The sequence below is a fragment of the Xenopus tropicalis genome, chromosome 1 (genome assembly GCF_000004195.4).
Source record: "Xenopus tropicalis strain Nigerian chromosome 1, UCB_Xtro_10.0, whole genome shotgun sequence".
Lineage (NCBI taxonomy): Eukaryota > Metazoa > Chordata > Amphibia > Anura > Pipidae > Xenopus > Xenopus tropicalis.
The window spans coordinates 146,515,947-146,539,873 of NC_030677.2; the positions used below are offsets into that span (position 1 = coordinate 146,515,947).

The 23,927-nt window shown below is 39.1% G+C and overlaps 1 protein-coding gene across 8 annotated transcripts in view; it reads left to right on the forward strand.

Moving 5' to 3' along the window:
- The window catches only part of dao (D-amino-acid oxidase), a 32,148-nt gene extending 8,935 nt beyond the window's left edge, over positions 1–23,213 (forward strand). For 5 of the 8 annotated variants that reach the window (XM_031890190.1, XM_031895468.1, XM_031900973.1 and 2 more), the window contains exons 2-11: positions 8,486–8,698; positions 9,821–9,935; positions 11,048–11,124; positions 12,798–12,863; positions 14,678–14,732; positions 14,814–14,918; positions 18,247–18,329; positions 19,512–19,629; positions 20,488–20,586; positions 22,076–22,616. In XM_031890190.1, the coding sequence (XP_031746050.1) occupies positions 8,505–8,698; positions 9,821–9,935; positions 11,048–11,124; positions 12,798–12,863; positions 14,678–14,732; positions 14,814–14,918; positions 18,247–18,329; positions 19,512–19,629; positions 20,488–20,586; positions 22,076–22,207 (1,044 nt within the window). In that variant the 5' untranslated portion in view covers positions 8,486–8,504 and the 3' untranslated portion in view covers positions 22,208–22,616. 8 annotated transcript variants of the gene reach the window in all.
- Positions 23,214–23,927: the final 714 nt, after the last annotated feature.

Here is a 23,927-nt window from a genome sequence, read left to right on the forward strand (position 1 = left end):
CAATGTCTGGCTTACATTAGCTTCTGCATCTTGGCTGTAAGCTCTGTCACTGGTGGCACAGTGTCTAATATTGCTAGTCATTATGGCTGTGTGAGGGACCAAAATGGCCTGTGCATGGTCAGCTCCAGGTGGAACTGTCTTCCCTTAATAACTTGGCTTAATTGAGTGCAACATCTAAACGTTACAATATAGATATGATACAGATACATCTAAAGTGCAACATTTATATGAGTTTCATGCTTTGTGGGCCCTCAGTAACACATATAAGTTAATGCCAACTAAGAGTGGTTTACTGTGTGATGTCACATGGGTCACTCTCTCTGCCAGCATTTTCCAGCTAATAGAGAAACCACCAAAAATTACCATTGCTATTTCCCATTGAATTAAGTGGTAACTGCCTAACCATGGAGCACCCAATAAAATTGATTGGTAGGGTACTAGTAGGGAAGGTGAATGATTCTGAGTCATCTAATGGCTATTTTTATGGGTTTGCCCAGTAGCAGTAACCCATAGCAACCAATAAAATGCCTTCTTTTAAAAAGGTTACCAGTAAAGTCTACATGCTGATTAGTTGCTATGGGTTACTGCTCCTGGCAAACTTATTGCCTTTTATTACATTACTCTGTTTTCACTAAATAGAAAAATCACTTTGTGGACATGCAAGAGGAAACAACTGAGTTATATAAATAAAGTGGATGCCAGTAGTAAAACCTGTAAAACGAGATAATTGTTTATGAAAATGCTAGCATTGTTTAAGATGATGGCAAGAGTCAGAACACAAAATATGTTCAAATGATTATAACTAGTCTGATGGTGTCACAAACCTGCTCTGCTTTCTTTATGATGTTCATGGAATCCTAATGGAGGCACCATGGCCCTTATATAAAATAGGTGTTTTGTACCCATTTGTTACAAAACTGAGAGTTTAAAGGATGTATAGAGACCAGAACAAGGTTTCTTGGCTTGTAGTCCTTTCTCCTCACTCTGGCTGCTTGTTTCCCCTCTGTCCCCCAGCCCAGCTACTCTGATTCAGTGAACACTCATTTATTTTGAAGCTGTACACACAAAATTATTACCCTAAGATATGGGGCTTTGTAAAATAATATTTGTGTGTGTTGAGAAAGTGATCAGGAAAACAATCATTGTGCCATGTCAGTTATTTCTTAGATCATGGGGTGGGTAAAAAGAGCATGAATTACATATATGTAGAACCTTTGGCATGTTCTTAAATGGGAAGGAGCTGGGGCATGGGAGAACACGTTCCAACCAAATGCTAAGAACCAAAACTTTTGTCAGCATACATGGATCATGTTCACGTGACAACATGCTGCAACGTGACCAAAACTACTTATTGCAATACATTCTTGTTCTGGGGGCAGGAAGAAGACTTGGTGAAAAACATCAATGCATTGGATCTCCCAGGCAGAGAAGAGCTGTAAATGGGTGAATAATGACAAAACCATATTGTACTGTTTTTGTGCACTGTTAAGTCATTTACCTATCAGCATTTTCAGTAACCTCCATTGGTGGTGGTGGTGGTTGGTGGTTACTTGTGCAGTAACTCTAATACAGAAACTCTATGGTCAGCATCTGAGTTTGCCTCTTAAATGTAACTTTGTTCATGCTGTTGGCCAAGCTAGGCAATGGGAATGATTACTGGGGCACAAGCTTTTACAGCAGGGATTATATTTGCAAAACTTTGGCAATCCAACTATTGAGAAATATTACTCCTATTATACTTACCCAACCAAATACACAATATCTGTAAGGCAACAAGATTGACAACCATGTATTTGAGCACATATGAATTTGAGGAATTGTCTCTAGTGACAACGGTCTAATTCCAGGTGAACCAAGAGTATATAACGGATGTACATGGGAATAGAGCAGAAAATGTTTATTTAAAAACTGATTTATTTTTTTGATGTCTGTTTATCAGCTGGCTTCTGCTACATTGCTTCAGGAGTCAGAAGCCGCAAGGCAAAAATTATAAACAGCCAGGCATTCATTAGCAAGAATATTGCTTGCATGGAAACCCCCTTAATTTCATTTATATTTCCTTTAACGTTGATGACATACATTTAAATAGTATACATTGCCTGGAGCTATATTATGTGTGCATTATGCAGTAGTGTATCATTCAAGCTGTGCTAAAACATATGAAGAAATCAGGCACATAGTAAATATAAATGTAAAGTAGTAAATGTAAATTAGTCTAACATGATAACTTTCCTTAAAAATTACAGTAAATATGCTGAACGGCCTTTTTTCATTTAGCTTTTGGCTACCTTAGTATAGCAGTTGTCACTGATTACCAATTGAATATGTAGGCAGGTCATACAGTAGGGAATTTACTTGTCATATCATTCTCCCAATCATTTTGCAGCCACAGCTGGAGGGAAGGAAACCTTTCTGTCCTGTACAGCAGCCTGTCATTTTTCAGTACTGGCCATTCTGACATTCACCCTGCAAAATGCTGGCTAAGATGAGAATGCTGGATATATAGAGTGAATTCTTATTCAGAAAGCCACCTGTATATGCAATTAACCCGAGGACTTCTGTCACAACATTCTTCAAAGATAGACAAAATTTGTTTAAAAAAATGTACTAGGGTTTTTGTGGTATTAGAGTGACATTGTTAAAGGCTACTGTACGTACAATCACAATAGAATCTAATTAGAAACTACACTGAAATATTAAAAGCAATTAGGAAGGACAAATAGGTTAATTGTGATTCAGAAAAGCTGTGGTGTAGAGGTGACACGTTTGGGGTCACAGCTGTTTCAAATAGGATAGCTGGGCCAATTGTATGAAGGTGGGGACAGCCATCTGAGGGCTTATAGGGTTAAACCTGTGTATTCCTGGGGCACTAAAAATAGATATTGCTAGTCAATGAGGGGTAGTTCACTTTTAAGTTCTCAGTATGTTAGAGAGTGTCCTGTTCTAACAAACTTTTCATTTTATGTTGATTTCTTTAAAATTGAACTATTTACCTTTCTCTTGTGCCTCTTTCCAGGGGTCACTTAACCTGGCAACAAAAAAGCTATTGCTCTGTGACGGTATGTCACTATTTATTACTTATATTCTACTCTGACCCTTTCCTATTCATATACCAGTGTGTCACTCAAACCACTGCCTGGTCAACAGGGTAAATTGTACCCTAGCAACCAGATAGTAGCTGAAACTGGAGAGCTGCTGAACAAAAGGCTAAAAATTAAAAATGAATAATAAATAAAGATCAATTGCAAATTGCTTGAAAATATCACTGTCTACATCACAATAAAAGTTACATTAATAGGTGAACTAACCCTTTATTAATGTTGGTTTAATTTTTACTGGCCGGGTAATCCTAATTTGATTTATGTTGGGACCCATAGGGTTAATATGCTCCTATGGCTTTAAACCCTGCCATTTCCTTCTTTTTTCTGTTACTGAGCAGAGGCCCATGTATCTAGTGTGCCATTAGCATTTGTGCCTTATTGGTTTATAGGAAGACCACTCCCTTTGCACTCTTATATAGTGTTGGGTAAAGGGGTGGGTCTTTCTTTTTGGCTGCATCTGTTGACCCAGGTGGAAGTTCCACTGAGCCTGGGATCAACAGTGCCCCAGTAAAGCTATCTATCCTAGAGGCTACAAATAGCTCTAGTGAAGTCGGAGAACAGGGACCCCGTGAATGATGAGTAGTAAGTATCAGGATAATTTATAAGAGCACTTTCTACGAAAGTGAGATAGTGAGATTAGTTAGAAAGAGCAGTTTCTGGCTCCAACCAGGAGAGATTAGCTGGAAGTACTCTTCCCTACAGGCATTGTTGCCTTAAAGTAGGACCACGGTTAAGATGCAGGTCTTAGGTCAGTTTCTATCCCTGATCCATAGTTAGCTGTGAGGGATCCTTGAATACTAAGGGACACACTGAGGATAAAGATACTTGGCCAGACTACTCTCCGCCGGGAGCGCGCCAATTTTTTTGACCACGCCCACTTTGTGTGGCCACGCCCCAATTGCCACTCCCCATTTTTTTAAAAAAATACTCCTTTTATATAGTTGAAATGGCGGGATCAGACGCAAATGTGCTATACCCTCATACTGTACTACCTAAGGAAAACCATATAGCAACTCCTACATATAAAATACAAATATAGAGAGAAGGCAGTGAGTTATAAGTGAGTTCTAACTATCTACCAGTTTTGCCCCCCCATACACAGTACCCCCCCATACACAGGTGCCCCCCCCACAGTGTCCCCCATACACAGTAGCCCCCCCATACACAGAAGCCCCCCCCACACAGTGTCCCCCATACACATTAGCCCCCCCATACACAGTAGCCCCCCCACACAGTGTCCCCCATACACATTAGCCCCCCCATACACAGGTGCCCCCCCATACACAGTAGCCCCCCCATACACAGTAGCCCCCCCATACACAGGTTCCCCACCCATACAGAGTAGCCCCCCCATACAGAGTAGCCCCCCCATACACAGTAGCCCCCCCCACACAGTGTCCCCCATACACATTAGCCCCCCATACACATTAGCCCCCATACACAGGTGCCCCCCCATACACAGGTGCCCCCCCATACAGAGTAGCCCCCCCACAGTGTCCCCCCATACACATTAGCCCCCATACACAGGTGCCCCCCATACAAAGTAGCCCCCCATACAGAGTAGCCCCCCCCACAGTGTCCCCCCATACACATTAGCCCCCCATACACCGGTGCCCCCCCATACACAGGTGCCCCCCCATACAGAGTAGCCCCCCCCACAGTGTCCCCCCATACACAGGTGCCCCCCCATACACAGGTGCCCCCCATACAGTGCCTCCATACATGCTGCCGATGCTGCAGCTTCTTCTTCAGCGTCCCCTCTCTTTATGCGGCTCCTTGTTCTGTGGAGCCAGGCCCTTTTATAAGGTTGCGCCTGTGCGTGCGTGTGACGTCAATACGCACGGGCGCAACCTTATAAAAGGACCTGGCTCCACAGAACAAGGAGCCGCATATAGAGAGGAGCCACTGGGGGAACGCCTGACTGCAGTCAGCGCATCCCGCTGTCGGGATAGTTCCATGAATGTCCCGCATTACTGTCCCGCGGAAAGCGGGACAGTTGGGCGGTATGCTTCTGTGCAATTATCTGATACCTCCTCTGTGTGAGTATTGCTATAACCCTATGGATTATTTGTCTTGGACAATAAATAAGTTAAGTTCTGGTTTACTAAAAAAAACTTTCTTGCGCCCATTCTTTCGTTACTTTGCACACAGCCCACGTGAGTTGTAGTTGTACTACACCCCAAGGATATTTCCACATAGTGAAAGCAATTCTGTAGACAGCAATATAGTTGGTGTCGCCTGTTTTCATAGGGGTTATATTTATTTTTGTGTATATATGTGCACAGGCTGTAATATATGCTGAGGAAGGAGAGAGGTAGATACAGTATGTGGAAGCTATGTTTTGCAGTTTACAGGGGGACCCAGAAGGATAGGAAGCCCAGTAAGGCCATATTTAAGGGCAATTTCAATATATCTTGGCAGAATAGGTCAATTTACTATTGTTTTAGGGCCCAGTAACATCTATTTACGCAAATAATATATAACTGAAGAATAATAATACATACCACATATATATTTTAGAACACCCTCCACCACAATGAATATGCTGCACTGAATATAATCCCAAACAGAAAGTGAAACTGAGGTACTTGGCTGTTACTTGACAGCATTTGATGTGCCTGCCTCTTGCCGTATTACAGGGCAGGGCACTCGGTGGCTGGGTGACGTGTACTGTGTCATGCTCTGGAAAAAAGTCGGGCCATGTCTGAGTTACCCTCTCAGGTACTGCATTTATAGGATAAGGGCAGCTTTGTACGAGCTTTGGGTGTGTACATGTTCTCACAGAGTAGGGCCCTGTTATATTTTCTAGCTCAGTGCAGGCTGACTATTGCTGTGTATGCATACAGGAAGTGCCGCCTTACTGACAGCATGGAGCATAAATACAGCACTTTTACAGCAGTTCTAAAGGCAGAAAAAAAGACAAGTCGTTTTTGTATGAGTAGCATGGTTTTCTGGAAGTCTGTGAAATCTGGTACGTCTTTAAAAATACATTTATATTTACTTTTGAAAGTTTTTTGTGGGCTGAAAGTTAGTGCTGCATTAATTGGCCACATATCCAGCACAAACTTGGCAAGAGCAGCTTGTGAGGGAGGAAGGTGTGGGACAAAATGGGCAAAGAATCTGAGGTGAAGGATGTTTAAGGAATAATGGGAATCAGGAAAGCTACAAAACATCAAGAAATGGTCCATGTGATACTTTCTGTATTTTCTAGGATAAAAAATGTGCTTCAAGAATCTTTGTTACTTGTTACTTTTTTCCACTAGATCTTATTATATATTCCTAACTAGTTTGAAAATTACTAGATAAATGGCAAGACTAGCTTGGAACATCTGTAGTGTTTTTACTGGCTTTGTAGCTAAGCCTTGTGACTCCAACAGCCTTCTGGCTTATGCCCAGCTTATACTGATCCTGTTATCCTCACATGGTATATTTAATTTCACTAACTGCCAGCAGAGTACCAAGTAAATTATCTATATACATAGGTGACAGAAACTTCTGTAATCCCATAATACCACTGCTCTAGTGTGTGCATGGTCTTATAATATACTGTACATAGAATAGGCCAACATGAAAACACTGGCTACAGAAGATTACTTTCATGTACCCATCAGAACTCTTTTTGGGTTGCTGATGGAACTCCTTCTAACATGCCAAACAGTGCTTAATATTGATATCAAAGGCTCCAACAGAGACAGACCCACTATAGTCCTGCTACTAACCCTGGTTCCTTATAGTTCAGGCCATGATAACTGCTTTTTCTCAGCATGTTTATAATTTTACCCGAAACTGGTGCATCATTGTTTATGTATTTTCCTTGGTGGTTGCTTTGAATAGCAATTGCTAGGGGGAGCACATTTCTTTTATAATGCAGCCAACAATTAAAGAAAAAAAAAAAGCACTTGCTGTCGGAAAGAGCTTGTGGATTTGTCAAGAGAGCAGGTTTCAAAATTTGGAGTAAATGTTTTCATCTTGCATTTATTGGCCAGGAACTGCCTCAGGAACTGGACTGAATGTTGTAAGGATCAAATCTTATTTTCACCTTTGTTTCACTATAGTATGTCAGTGTTTTTTTAGGATAGATTCTTAAACTATCAGCAGAGTTTAGCTTATTTGCAACCCTTCAGTAGTGATGTGAGGATTCTGGGAGTTGTAGTTCACAGCACCTGTAGTGTCAAGTTTTACAAGTTTTTTTGTTTTTTACAAAGAATGAATAGCTTTGTTAGTACTTTGTTTGATGGAAGATTTTAGTGTTACGCAACTGTATAATTGTTGCCTGAGGGCACGTCTATACAGTAGCTGTCTGTAAACACACAAGATCTCTCTTGTCTACATGTTCTTTCCATTTAATTTAAGTCTGATACAGACAGGGTAAAATTATTGTTGTTTTTTTATATAGTGGCATACATGCACTTAAACTTTTATAGGATGCCATTTTCCAAGCCTTTAATAATTAGAAACTTTTCTCTGCTTTAGTTTTCATGGTTTGGGATAAAAATGTATAACAAATAAGAATCAAAATAAGAAAAAAAAACAAATGTGACACTTTATGGTCACTTTTGTTCTTGTCGGTAAGGCTCTGTGATACAAATATCTGAACTTCTTACAGAAGCAAAGGACATGGTGACATGGTTTCGTAGTGGCAAGGAGCAGGATATAGAAATAATTTACTGCCAAATGTTGAAGTGACCAGTAGACAGAAGTTTTAAGTGACTTTGCTGGTTTGGCGAGGATTGGTCTTTATCAGCAGGATTTGGATTTGTCTGAATCCAAGTGTCTGGGCTAACTGAATCCTTACAATCACGTGACTTTTGGTTACATGAAGCCAGAAGTCAAACAATTTTTGAGCGTGCTTCTATTTAACCCTTTGGGGGCCATCCATATGCAAATTCTGTTTGGTATTCAGCCAAATCTTTCACAAAGGATTCAGCCGAATCTAAAAATAATGGTTTCAGTGCATCCCTAATATTTTGGCAATGGGAATGATGCCTCTTTGTACTGTCAGCTTATATACCTAAAGAAGGCTGCCTGGCAACTATAAACCACTTGGAAAAAACACTGGTAATCTGTGTGTTCTGTCAAATGCAGGGGCTGCCCTAAGATGCCATAGTCACTATTTATTGTGCTGAAGGCACTGTATGGGCCTCTGTGTACTATTAACATATTATCATCTAATGAAATCAAGATGACAGTTCTTTAGTCTAATTATGGTAAATAAGGTCATGTATTCAGATTTTTTTTTTTTAAAGTTTCTAACTTTAGCATATTTTACATCTGAAAAGGACTGTTTCTTTCAAGCACTATTTGGAGAAACTGGCTTCCTATGTCCTTTGGTTTAATGTGATCCTGAAAATACCCAGATTGTTACTATTTTGCTTTTTTTCCAGAGTTGGATTAATAAGGAAGATGCACATAACTATTATTGGAGCAGGAGTGATTGGGCTCTCTACAGCTTTATGTATCCACGAGAATTACCACCGCATTGTGCGCCCTCTTAAGATTGAAATCTATGCAGATAAATTTTCTCCACTTACCACCAGTGATGGAGCAGCAGGGCTGTGGCAGCCATATTTATATGACAATGGGAACACACAGGAAACGTGAGCGCTCTATTTCCTAAGAAATAATGAAATCCTCTATCTGTTCTGTAGTTTTGTTTTTCTTTTTTAAAGGCAGAACGGAACTGACTGTCCCCTGAAGAGGTAATAAAGAAATACAAAGCTATTACATATTTCTCTAGTAGCAGAGTGTTGTACCACATTAGCCATAGATTGAAACCAGAAAATATAGAGTAGGTAATAGCTTTTATTGGCTAAGTAGATGATAAAAATGCATTTTATAATCTAAGGTATCACCTACTCTATATTTTTGGTTTAGATATATCTCAGTTAGCATAATATAAAAACCATTTGTTAGATATTAGAAGTCACCTCTGAGTTCCATGACCTGTGTAAAAGATCTCTTGCTTTCTGTATGATGTTACCAGAGTGGTAACTTTCAATATGATTTTACAATAAGGGTACATTATTTTCTATATCAAAATACAACATTTATAGAGGTCAAGTTATTTATTCTACCAGAATCTAACATTGTGTTAGTGGTTGTACTTGATATACAACCATTTATTCTTTGTACTAGAAACCATGTACAGAAACTGCTATGCACTTATTAGCTGCATTGCAGAAAAACCAAACATTAAGCTATCCAAGATTGGCTGAAACATTTTTCCCACCATAATACATTTAAAAAAAAAAAATGGACAGTAGACCAGTTTACCAAGCTGATAGTATGACTGTGCACTTTAGCATTCATTGTCTGACAGCCAGCCTGTCTTTCAGTGATTTACTACTATGGAAAGTTTAAATCCTCAAACAAATCCTCAAATAAATGTCAAATTGCTCAGAGTGCTTTCCTGAACACTTTTGCAATTTACATAAATAATTAAATTTTCTGCCCACTGAACAGCCAGTGTCGTCGTTATAAATTTATAATATTAACAGTGTAAAACCTGCAAATTAACATTAATTTGCTTCAAGAATTTACATTTCTTAAGGCATCCTCAGTTAGCTTCAACTCCAGCATTCTCTTTCTTTCACACTTTTTATAGGTGCTTTCTAGTTTGGATCAAAAATGGTTTGGATAGTTATAAGTAAATGGTTTTGTGTAAAGTATATTGACTTGTTTACTTTTTCTGACATGGGTTGTTTATCGTTTATTTGCAGAAAATGGAATAAAGAGACTTTTGATCACATGCTAAAATTTGTCCATTCAGTGGAAGCTCCAAACATGGGACTGTTCCTGCAATCCGGTTACAATATCCTGAAAGAACCAGCACCAGTGAGTCCAAGAAAAACATTCTGTAATATATTTTCCTCTTTTGGCCAATGTCCCCTTGAGGTTGGAGATATCGGATTGATCTGGTCATTTGGCCTAAGGGACTACATTGACGGGATGCAGGCCATTGGGGCGAGGATCTCATCATGATGCACTCTATGCCCTAATGGAATTTTTTAACCAGGGTTGGACTGGGCTGCTGTGACCAATCCACACCGGCGCTCCCCCACTGACCTAATTCCCCCGATCACACCTATTTAAATTAGAGACATGCACACCCAGGGGGAGGGCCTGGTGTAGTGCAGACAGCAGGGGCCCTTTGGGGAGCTGTGGGGGCCCCTGGGATGGCAGCCCCTGCGGGCCCCTCACACCCCAGTCCCACCCTGTTTTTACCTGCCTAATCATCATCTGCCTGATTTTTGGTGATTTCAGGAGGGCCCCATACATGGCAGCCAACTAGAGTGTGTTAAATTTTCTTGTTATTCTTTCTTTGGTTTTTATATCTTTCAAAGCCCTGAACAGTTTTATACATATAGCAGAGGCATTCAGACATTTGGATTTAGGCCCTGTTTTGCAATCTAGCATATGACTGGCAACCTTCAGAACGGTCAACTTTTAAAGTGCAGCAGGGAAGTGGAGCTTCTGGTTAAAACTGTGAAAATACTATCGGGGGACAGGAAAGAACCCCAAATCTGGTAACTCCTGAAAAAATAGGGGGGGTTGACAGCTCTAAACCTTTAGTTCACAACAAAATTTAATATATTTATTTTTATGCAAACTAATATATTACATCTTACAGCTATAGTCCAGAAGTATCCAATACACCAAACTGGAATCAGATCTGTCCTAATAGCTGCTCAGCCTTGGTCCCCAATGAAATATAGTGTGCATGATTTACAACCTGGACTATTTCCATAAAACTGGAGGTCATTTATGATAATGGCATCGCAGTAATGCTGTTTGCTTGCTCCAGCACAGTTTGGTTGCACCCTATGCAGTCACTTACTCTGTGGTGGAGTCAAGCCTGTGTTTTTAGTGTTCTAGAATGCTTTTGGCATAAGCGAGATCAACTTCACCTGCCCTCTCATTTTTTAATAAAAAATTCTATTTTGCAGGAGCCATCCTGGAAGGACATTGTCCTTGGGTTTCGGCATTTAACTTCCAAAGAACTAGAACTGTTTCCTGGCTACAGGTAATAATGCAAAGGCTACTAAAGTCTTATTAGGACTGGCCTAAGATTATAGAGATACATTGCCTCTCTTATAATCCACTGAACACTGCATTCAGCCAAGAAATTGTTAACAACCACTGCAGTTTGAATTTAGTTTGCCAAATGAATTGTGTCATCAACGTGCAGCATTCTGTGGTGTGAATTTTACAAGAGAGCTTCTTGCAGTTATTGCACATGGATAAAAACTGCAGGCTGTAGACACATAACAGATGGTCCCAAACAAGGAATCTATCAATTTCTTTAACCTAAGGGATAGCCATATGGATTCACTTCTTCTATGTCACGTGGATCAATACAAATATTAAGAGGCAACTTTATCAACATTCTGATGCAACTGTTTACAAAGCTTTCAAATGTTTGCTGCAAAAAAAAATTTTAGTTTCTGAAACTTGCATTTTCAAGATTTATTAAGCTAAAGAAATCCCTAATACCCCGCTCAAATAAAACAAAAATTGACTTCTAAAGCTGGCAAGTTCATGAAGGAGTCAATGGGCTTTGTTATTTAAAAAACCAAGCTATTTTTCAGTTTGAGTTTTCAAAGCTAATTGGCAGAATCATGAAGGGTAAGACTTAGGGGCTGATTTACTAAGACACGAATTCGAATCTGAATTGGAAAAATTCCGATTGGAAAACGAACATTTTGCGACTTTTTCGTATTTTTTGCGATTTTTTCGGCGACTTTACGACTTTTCGGAAATTATCGCGACTTTTTCGTTACCAATACGATTGGTAACGAAAAAGTCGTGAAAATTTTCCGAAAAAAATCGCAAAATACCGATCATTACGAAAAAAAACGCATTCGGCCCGTTCGTGGGTTAGTAAATGTGCCCCTAAGACATGAAGGGTAAGACTCATGAAGGGTAAAATGTGATTTCACTGTGTTTGAGTAGTTTTCTCACTTGAGATTTGAATTTTTTAACACGTGCCCACATAAATTAGATTTTTAGTAAGTCTCAAGCTCTCACTGACCTAGCCAATTAGATTTGAATTCACATAATGTGGTACAGGGTACATCCAAGTCCCTTGGAGGGGGAGTATTGAAAACATTTAGGAGATATATTTTACACTTGTCAGCCTACTTCTCTGCAATGCAAACTGGCCTGTTCCAGCCAATGCTAATGGTACTGCAGTTTAATAGGTGCTTAAAAGCTTTGAATCTGGCTCCACTCTATATTCTGTGGTATTTTTATGAAGATTCCTGGTGATGAATGGTATTAAGTATTAAGTAACTGATATAGAAGTGTCTTGCTGGCCAATTATGGATTTAAAATAAATGTTTGCAGGGTTTTAAGGCTCCCAGTTGGGAATAGTGATTGCCAATGTATGCATTTAAAAGACGAAGATAAAGTCTATTTATAAACAGGGCATATTTACTTTTAAGATATTAAAATCATGTTTTATGTAAACTGATACAGTGGCAGCAGTCATCCTTTAGGCTGATACATTAAGAATTCCCAGGAGAATGTTTTGCAGTGTTTTGTAGCAGCTTTACTATGAGATGCTGCAGAGAAGAGTTCAAATGAAATTGGTTTTCCAAGGAGCATCTCTTTTCTTTAAGAAGCAAGTGCTTTTTCATCTCTTGCCCTTATTTATCCTTATATGTCAATGAGCACTGATTTTCATTTCTGTTGTAGCTATGGATGGTTCAACACTGCGTTAATGATTGAGGGAAAACACTACTTACCTTGGATGATGAAGAGGTAAGCATTATTTTGAAAATGTTTTTAAAGTAGCCATTTACAGCAGGGAATATCCTTTCTCCCTTTATATATAACACTAAGGGGCAGATTTATCGAAGTCTGAATTTTGGATGATTCGGAGTAAATACAATCATTTCGGATGTGCGTAAATTGTGTGAAAATTTGTATGGGGGTCGTACGAAAATATTGTGGTACGATCCGAAAGTTGCAAAATTTTCGTATCCGAACGATCGGAAACGGCAGGAAAACCATTTTGACTTTGAACCTTCAATTCATGATTTTGGAAGCCTCCCATAGGACTCAATGGCACTCTGCAGCTCCAACCTGGCCAAAAGAAAGTCACGATACTGAAGCTTGAATAAATTCCGAAACTTTCGTAGTCGCTGTGACAAATACGATATTGTCGCACAAATTGACGCAAAGCACGAAAAAGTTGTGGAAATTAACGAAAATGTTGTGGAAAAAATGTTCTATAAATCAGAAAAAATACGGATTTTTCTCATTCAGACCCAATCTTACTTTGATATATTGCCCCCTTGCTTGTGTGCAGAGTGTGCTACTGTTGGAACTACTAGCAGACCTGTTTATTCTAACTTAAGGGAGAACTAAAGCTTAACTAAAAGTGTGATGGAAATGCTGTATATTATGTTATTGGGGTTCTGTACCGGCCCAAGTCAACCATAGGCCTTGATGACTAACACACAATATAATGTATGAACACTTCTAACAAATGATGGTGACCCCCTGTGCACAAATTTGAAGGTCTGAATAATTGCTGTTATAGAGATGTTGAACTTTTAGGCTGGTGCAGTAAGTTTATTATACAAAAGACAGCATTTCCAGCCAATTTAGGATTTAGTCCTCTTTTAGATCTCTTTTTTTCCCTCTATATTAATGTTTTTTTGTCTCAGTATTTTGTATCATACTAAATTGCAAGATTGTAATTTCCACTGACAATTACAGGCTGATTGTCAAGTTGGGATTCTGTCATAATTTTTATGGTGTGGTTTCTATTACTAAATTACACTGTGTACATTGCAGATAAGTCTACCAAATTAAATTTTTTTTGAGCTTTCATAAAGTGCAAGCACTTCCTAATGGAACTGCTTTCAGATAAGCTATTGTTATTTCTCAAGTAATGCCAGAACTTGTCTGTATCCTACTTGGATGCCATTCTCATGTCTACCACTAGGTGGGGATTGGGGGCAGTTTAGCAATGCAAAGGATTTCTGAGATCATTATAATTTATGCTGTGTTAAAACCTTCAGAAAACCTGCTATTTGGAAGGATCAGGGGGACTGGGGTGTCAGAAATCATTGCTTCACACTGTATGTAATGTATTTTGGGCTAAAGGTCCCACTGCCTCTCAATGTATGTAATATATTTCTGAAGTCACTGTTCTTGGTAGTCTATGTACCATTATTTCCAAGTACTTTACTACACAAGCGAATTCAAGCTAATGGCACATGGGGCAGTTATGGAGCAGTGTATTAAGCTAGCAGATGAAATAGCCTGATATCACCCACCTAAGATGTGCATATCTGGAGAAGATTGTGTGAAGTTGTCAAATGAGCAGATTGTACGGCCACCTTAATATACCTTTTACCAATTTAGTTTTTACTCTTTTTATACTGGTAGTCATTTTACTGAATAGCAAATTAAAGTAAGAAGCAAAGATATTGCTGTTATGTTGAAAAAAATTACATACATTTTTATTGTATTAAGGCAAATATACCGAGTTTCAATATATCTGTAAAACAAATATAGCTATAAGCACCAAGTGATTTTTATTAACATTACTGCCTTACTTTTAGGCTGGAGGATCGAGGAGTGAAGTTTGTTCATAAACGAATTAAAAGTTTTGGTGAAGTATGTATGTCTGAGTGCACAAGTTTCCTAACAAGGTTGCCAGTACCAATTCACTCATTGTATTCTCTATACATTTCATAGCTGGCTGCACTAGGCGCTGACGTCATCATTAACTGCACTGGGATACGAGCAGGAGAGCTGCAGCCTGATCCTGAATTAAAACCAGGCCGAGGGCAGATCCTAAAGGTAACTGTAATGATATAAACGGAAGTCCTTTAAGACTGCAGCTTATTTATCAGTGCTCCAACCAATCAGCAGTTAGATTTTTTTCAGTCATCTGCAAGTAGAAAAAATGTGATTGTTTGCCATGGGTTGCTGCCCTGGTGCAGATTTGCCTACTGTTTATAAAGCCCAAGTTGCTTCATGCTTAGAAAATAGGATAATTATAATAGGCACACGTGAGACTAACTAGTTGCTAGAAACCAACCAAATGTTTGTTTCACAGTGTGGTGTCTTCAATTAGCGTAGCTGCCTAGTAACACACAAAGCATGAATACTATCTTACAGATTTTTAACAACAAATAAGGCTGATTTCAGACGTGGCGTAGGGCATATTTTTTCGGCAAGCGGAAAATACGCCCTGCCGCTACCTTGTACCTGCATGAATGAATGAACGAATGAATGAATGAATGAATGAATGAATGAACGAAATACGCTTGGGTGCAGGCACATGTAGCCAAAATACTCATAAAAATGTGAGAGAATGCAAAGTCTCTCGTTTTTATGCGTATTTTGGCTACATGTGCCTGCACTGAAGCGTATCCCATTCATTCCGGTGCAGGCACAGGTAGGGGGCAGAGGGCGTATTCTCGGCAAGCGTTTTTTGGCTTGCCGAGAATACGCCACATCTGACATAAGCCTAAAACAGGCAAGATTTATCATGCTTTTTCCTGGAGAGCTGAAGCTTGTGCCTGTGTAGTTGTTGGGGCTTAGGGGCAGATTTATCAAATTGTGAGTTTAGAGCTTAATTCATAAAAACCCATGTTCTGTTCATTCCTATGGGATTTTTAGACGTGTATTTATCAAATGGTAAACTCCATGGTAATGGAAAAGCCCATAGACATGAATAGAACGTTGGTGAGTTTTTATGTATCTAAACTCACATTTTGATAAATCTGCCCCTTAGTGTGTACAGAATGAGTCATTTATTTAAAGCTAAGGAATGCAGCCATGGACATCCACAAATAGGGGCAATTTTTTGTCAAACAGGGCCAGAATCACAGGCTGCCCTACTTTTCTTCTTCTTCCTCTGACCCTGACATAACTATGTGCTCCTTCGTTTATATATATATATATATATATATATATATATATATATATATATATATATATATATAATTTATAAAGGATAAAGGACCAGCACTATGTTTGTCCTTTTGTCGCGGATAGTTATTATGCTTTTATTCCACCACACTAAGGTAATATAGTGACATCTAGTGGTTGAAATGTATACTGTAGATCAGTAGTGATGAATGCACTGCTTTGTATGTATGTATGTACATGTTTATAAAGCGCTACTTATGTACGCAGCACTGTACAGTAATGCAGTGGATTAATACAACAGGGGATTATTAAAATAATAATAAATACAAAGTATAACAATAAATACAAGGTACAGTTGCTATAAGTTAAGAATCAAAGAGGATAGAGGTCCCTGCCCCGTAGAGCTTACAATCTAAATGGGAGGGTAATTTACAGACACAAATAGGCAAATATAAGTGCTGTAGATTACAGCGGGTGACAATGCAATATAAGTGCTAGTTCCCAGATCAGTAATTTTGGTGCCCTTTTCTACACATATGTACTTATTTAGTATTCACTGTGTGCTATTCTTGATAGAAGTCCTCCAGTGGGACCAAAACTTTGGAATTTGCAGCACGATGATTGGAATAAAATCATAATTATTATTCACTACAAACAGTGTGCTGGTCCTTTATATATATATAAACAGTTCATAAGCTGCACACCAAAAGTAATAGACGCTTCCTGGGTGCCTGGATGATATAACAGCGTATAGATAAGCAGAGGAGAACGCCACTCACAGGAAATTTCACAACGGAGACGTTTCAGTTCCTCCAGGAACTTTCATCAGGTTTCCCCTGATGAAAGTTCCTGGAGGAACTGAAACTTTGGACTAATAAAGAACCTCACTTTTTTCAAAAGCCATTTGATGTCTCCGTTGTGAAATTTCCTGTGAGTGCCGTTCTCCTCTGCTTATATATATAATATGTAAATAATTTATTTAGAGAAGCACTTGCAGGCTGAAACACTTGCGTGCCCTTGGCATTAGGTTGTCTGGTGGGCCTAAGCTACCCCAGTGCAACATTATACAGGACAAGTGCCCAGTGGCCTACATACTGGCATGTGTGTATGAGAGACAAAAACTGTGTGACACTGTGAATATGGCTTTGCTTCGGTGTGGTGGGCAGGCAAAATTTGCTTGTGTATGAGTCTGCTTGCATGTGTGTGTTATTGTGCATTAAGAGGGCACTATGGCTCCTAAGGCCTTTGCACCAAAGAAACCCACCAAATCCCAGTCTGATTCCCCTCTGTATTTGTTAGTTAGGGAAAGGGAGATTTTATTGTGTGTGTATTATTTGAAATACCTGTTAATGTTCTAGCTCAGTCTCCCCATTGATTGACAGCTCTGTTCCTGCATGCCAGTCCTGCTTCTAAACTATCCCAATACGTTTCTTAATATACACACTTATAAACCAAATCAATACCATCAAATATATATAAAATTGTAACTGGTCAGCCATCTATGTAAACTGTTTTATAACAATACAGTATGCCTTTGTTAGTTCCAGCTGGGATAGCCACATAAGTGTTTGTTTGCTTCTGGTTAAATGTTTTTTAAATAGAATTTACCTATGTGTTATGTATACTGCAGCACATTCTTAATTAAACAGCCCCCCTAAGTTACCAATTATGTAAGTTTTTAGTGACTTTATAGGCTTGCCAGTAAATTGATTTCCCTACAAACCTGGCATTACCTATACACCTAGTTATAGTATACAGGCTCAGTCTAGAAAAACAGGGTGTATTTGGTTAATGAATGTGCCACACTCCCACTTCAGACACCCTGCAGCAACCTCATAATCAGCAGGAAACAACACTCTGTATCAATATCCATATATTCATGCAGAGTGTTGTTTTCTGCTGATTATGGGGTTGCTGCAGGGTATCTGCAGAAGTATTACCGGTGGGAGGGGGCCAAAACCATGGCATCCATAGTTTATGAATGCAGTGGCTTTATATTATGCTTCATATATTCCAAATGACCTTGAACCCATCCATGATAGTGGAAAGTATCATTTCAAATGATAGCATGAAACAAGAAATGAGCATTCCATTCAGCCTATATTACTCCATTACTACCTTGTGCTGCAACCTAGTAGAAAATGCAGATATCCTATTTTTACATTTTCTGTTTTTCTTTGTGTATTCTCTATAAAGATGTATTTGCATGTATTATTTTTTATATTTCCCTATACTGTTTATCATTTTCTAGGTGCATGCACCTTGGATGAAACACTTTATTTTAACCCATGATCTGAAGACTGGAGTTTATACCACACCATATATCATACCAGGGTATGTTTTTTTTTCAAAAATATGAACATTTAATGCGAACATTTTTTTATTTTCTTTTTAATAACAATACAGATAATTTTGTGCTGTCCCAGCCTGCACCAGATAGTATAACAAAAACTGCGGAACACAGAAGGAAAGTATTTGGAAGCAGAACTTTTACAAGTTTTTCCATTATTTAGCATTGCTTATAGATACATGTTTTTCTGAATAGAATTCATCCCTGCATTTACCTGTGATACTGAGTGGCAGGAAGAGATACAGTGGTAGGACAGGAGTTGCTGACAGCTCCAGAAACAGTTAGGGAAGTGGAGTATGCAGTGTCGGACTGGCCCACCAGGATACCAGGTAAACTCCCGGTGGGCCCAGATGTCAGTGGGCCCTTTTGCTTCTATCTATTTAGCCTATTTCATGGTCATTCCCTATTTCTGTATGGAAACAAGGAGGCTTGATAGATGGAAGAATAGAGTATAGTATTTAGAGAAAAGAGACTAGGAGAATAAAGAGTTTGAGGGAGGAGAGGAGGAGTTAAAGTGTTGAGAGTGGGCCCATGGTCCAGGGTTTTCTGGTGGGCCCCTGCCATCTCAGTCTGACACTGGGAGTAGGAATTCTTGTGCACTAGGGATATAGACAACATATATACATATCTATATGCACCACATAAGGTGAATTGTTTCTTATACCCTTTCAGGGAGTTCCAAAACTCTCTATTTAATTGTTGGCTATGGGTAAATGCACTTATGCAATTTAGCTGGCCATACACATACTTATAAATTCCAATGTTGGGTGGACAGACATGACTAAAGTTATTTAAATGTCCTAAACATTTTTTACACAATTTATTTAGTTATGATTTATTTGCTGCCAAACCCCTTTCCCTGGCTGGAAACTTACTTTAAATTCTAGATGCATAGACAGACAGCAGATTACAAACCTGATGCATTATCTGTTGTTAGTGCAGGCCCAGTGTTGACTGGGCCGTATTTTGGTTGTAGCTTGACAGTTTAATATTTGGCCTGCAGCGACTAGATCTATATAAGCAGCATTTTTACTGTCTTGTATAATTACTTTTTAAAATGTTTTTATATTAATACAATGCAGAGAATAGAAAAGACACATATATTTATATTTATATTTTGTATATCCCCTTTAAGGAATTTTTTTTGCAAACTTTTATGTTTGCAGGTCAGATTCTGTCACGTTGGGAGGAATTTATCAGCTGGGAAATTGGAGCGAGGAAAACAATTCTGAGGATTACAAGTGGATTTGGGATAAATGTACTGAGTTGGTGCCCAGTCTTAAGGTATGGGTCATTTCTCAATGTAGAGTCAGTTTTCCCTGGATGACTGTGGTGGTGGCATAAAGACACTTCTGGGAAAACCTTCTTGCACCTTTCACCTAAGCTTTATTGCATTTCTCCTCATTCACCCTAGTGATAACCCTGTAATCACTGTGTTCTGTAAGGTGCACAAGGCAAATAGGATAAAATGTTGCAGAACTGAAACATTATGATTTTACCACCGTAGCCATGCTTTTTCTGGAATTCCACAATGGAGCTTGTGTGATGTTAGTAAGCCACCTTTTTTCCCATAATACAAGCCTTTGGGTCAAGGGCGGGCTGTGATGTCATTTGGGGGTGGGGAAGGGTGAATATGACTGGTAAATGGGTAGACCGGGCTGGGAAAATGGGCTTTGATGTGGGCCTGTAATTATAAAGGCTCATCAACAGTGGAGAAGGTGAGGAAAGGGGGCATTTATTACATGCTAGGCTGGTTAAATACCATCCAGGTAGCTGATATGGATGCATGCTTAAGTGCATTAGTGCATTTTTTTTATTTTGTGTCCTGAGGCAAGACTCTTGGGGGCAGTAAAGAGAAACTCCTTGCTGAAGGAAACCAGAAAGCAGGAATGTAATAATACAGGAAGCATGCCCTGCTGAACAGTGGCAAGTAAGCAGTTTCAAGATATGTCCATAAAAATGTCTTGTTTCAAAAGGGCCATGACATTATATTGTTGTAAGGCCCAGTAACTTCTAATAATGTCTACCTGGAAGAAGTGTTAGAAGTAGTAGTGACCCATTGGTGTAAGTTGGATCATACAATGAATGACACACAGATTCCAAGACTTACTTTAATCATAAATAACTTGTATTGTTGGACAGAATGCAAAGATTGTGCATACATGGACTGGGCTGAGGCCAGCACGCAGCAAAGTGAGACTGGAGAGGGAAGCCTTTGTTTCTGGATCTAACAAGAGCCAGGTGAGTACTTACCCCATTGTCCTGCAATTGGCACTATAAGGGCTATAAAACACAGAGATACTTATCACGAGTACTAAATGACAGAAAATACCCTGCCATAGACAACACTGAGAACTGTCTCTGCTAAAACACACAGGGCCGGGGCAGGAGACCGGTGGGATGGCATATCGGGGAGATTAGTCGGCCGCAACAAGGGAGAACTAGCTGGCTACAAGTAGCTCTGTGTTTCATTGCCCTTTAGCCTTTTCCTAATCAGTCTGTTGAAGTATATTGCTATTGTTTGTTTCATTTATTTTAACCATTGGTGTGCAATTGTTCACCTTTTCAGTACCGCATATAATTCCATCAGAGTTATTGTAAATAGTGCTTTCATCACTGCTGCCTTCTGATGGTGAACAGCAGTAGTCAAAACTGTTTGTCTGTCACTGCCCCTGAATAAAAAGCTGTATAATGAATTTACATTGAGTGGTAAAAGGAGGAAATCAGCATCAAAACAGTGCTCTGTGACAAGCATGCTCTGTAAGGTTACGATTCTACATGTATTGTTACTATTTACTATTTATCTTTCTGTTCAGGCCCTTTACCATTCATCTTTCAGTCTTTCATTCACGCCACTGCCTGGTTGCTAGAATAAATTTTACTCTAGCAGCCTCCTGAAATTCCAAGCTGCAGGGTTTCTGAATAATTAATTTAAAAAGCATAAAAAATGAAGATCAACAAAAAGAGTAAAAGCTGAAAAAGACTAGTACACAACTACCGAATGTATAAGTTCCTTTTTTATTGTATAAAAATATGATGTTTAACTAAAATAATACAAGCAACAAATGTGCAGATATGAATAGAAAGTACATGGAAATGAGAAGAAAACCAATGTACAAAATGTATCTTTCTATGATGTTTTTGTCTAAATAAAGCTTGAATAGAAAAAAAAAAAATGAAGATCAATAACAGTTTGATAACTGATTATTACTGTCAACATCATACTAACGTTAATTTAAAATTCTACCCCCCCCCGGAAATACTGATCTGCCTGCATTCAGCAGCACTGTATTCATGACGGGATGCACTTAGGCATACCCAGTCCTGTAACTTTAGATGCGCAAGTTAAGAAGTGACGGTGGATGTAAGCTGCAAAGGAGGCCTTTACTTAAGGACAGGGCTGGAGTGAGGTGCAGGTTGCAGCCTCCCACTGACAGAAGTGCTCACTGCATGACTACTAAAGGGAGAGCTCTTTTGGCCCTTAGTGCTATTGTACTTCTTCTCGGGGACATACAAAATGACGCCTAATGTCTCTTTGAATATTCTGTGACCTAAAGGAGGTACCCATAAAAAAACAATATCAAAACAGTGACTTGTTTCGTTGGTATTATTACTATGCTAAACGCTGTGTTTTATAAAATGTACCACATTGTTTACTTGGAAATATAACTAAAAGTATGTTATAAATGTAAGCTAAGCTAATATTTGTATTTTATTCTCTTTACTACAGATAATTCACAACTATGGCCATGGTGGATACGGTCTTACAATTCATTGGGGGTGTGCCATGGAGGCAGCAAAGATCTTTGGGCAGATCCTTGCAGAAAGGAACCTTAAAGAGACTCCTAAGTCTTCCCTTTGATTTTGACTGCCACATACAGAAATCATCCAGGAAGTGAAACTGCCACAAAACAAGTTTTGAATTTAGAATGAAGACTATGATTTCTCTGATTTCTTGTATGCTATCTTGGTACAGTATCCAGTTTGGCTAACAATTTTACCAATCAATACTTCAACATGTATAGTTTCATATTTGCACCAATTCACCCAAAAACAGTTTGATCTTCTGACTACACTTACTGAACAGATCTGACTAGTAGTTTTGCATTAAGATTAGTCCATCTTGAAGAAGACCTTTCCACTAACCTTTGACCTTCTCACTAGCCCACTTCAAATTTGCATCAATATGCAGAAGTTTATTCTTCTAACTATAATGCCCATGTAATAAGACACTAAGGGGCTGATTTACTAACCCACGAATTTGAATCCGAATTGGAAAAATTCCGATTGGAAAACGAACATTTTGCGACTTTTTCGTATTTTTTGAGATTTTTTCGGCGCCTTTACGACTTTTCGGAAATTATCGCGACTTTTTCGTTACCAATACGATTTGCGCGAAAAAACGCGAGTTTTTCGTAGCCATTCCGAAAGTTGCGATTTTTTCTTAGCGTTAAAACTTGCGCGAAAAGTTGCGCTTTTTTCGTAGCGTTAAAACTTAAAAGGGGCAACGTTTTGCGCAAGTTTTAACGCTACGAAAAAATCGCAACTTTCGGAATGGCTACGAAAAACTTGCGTTTTTCCGCAAAAATCGTATTGGTAACGAAAAAGTCGCGATAATTTTCCGAAAAAATCGCAAAATACCGATCATTACGAAATAAACGCAATCGGACGCATTTGGCCTGTTCGTGAGTAAGTAAATGGGCCCCTAAGTTTGCCCAGAAGCAGTAACCAATAGCAACCAATAAGATGTTTGACCTGAGCAAACTAAATGCCTTGTATTACATAACGTATTACGAGCAATACGGACAACATATTGCTTATCACTATTTAATTTAGAGCCAGTTGACAATAAAAGTCTGACAATAAAAGCATTGTACTTGTTGTAATAAATTGCAAAATGTGTAGGTTTGGTACTTTTATAAGTACTTAATTAGTACTTACTAAAAGTAAATACTCTGGTATCTGCTGTTTTAGAATCATGCAGCTGATAGCTTGTGGCTTGCAGCTAGAGTAATCTACCTTTCAAAGAAACCGACTAGGGCAGGTTACCTACCAGTATTTTTAGCCAGGTACCAGATTTATTGGAAAATATATACTTAGGGTAATGCTAGTTGGGGCTGATTCTTGGCCTGCGGATAGACGCGCAGAGAAACAGTCCCTTTGCTGGCATCAGCCTTTCCCTGGGCCTGCACCAGGAGCCACCGCATCAGAGCGAATTTCAGGGGCCAAAATGCATACTCACATGCCTCAGCCGTGAAAGGCAGAAATAGGGACAATATTTTTGCCACAGATCTGATATGCATTCACCCATAAAAAAATCCAGTGCTGCTTGCATTCACCAGTGCCGTATTCATGAGGAGTGGACAGAGGCACCTAACTGTCCCCTCACCCCTTAACTTGTAGGTTATTCAGGCCACAACACAACACAACCCTGCACTTGCCATCCTGCCCTATGGGCATTCTAGAAGTGCAAGAATGTGTGCCTCAAGGTACAGCATGCATATTCATTTAGGGCGAGGTGTAAGCTGCAAAAAACAGCGTTCTCTGTAAATCTTCAAAATGGGTTTCTTGGCCCACATGTA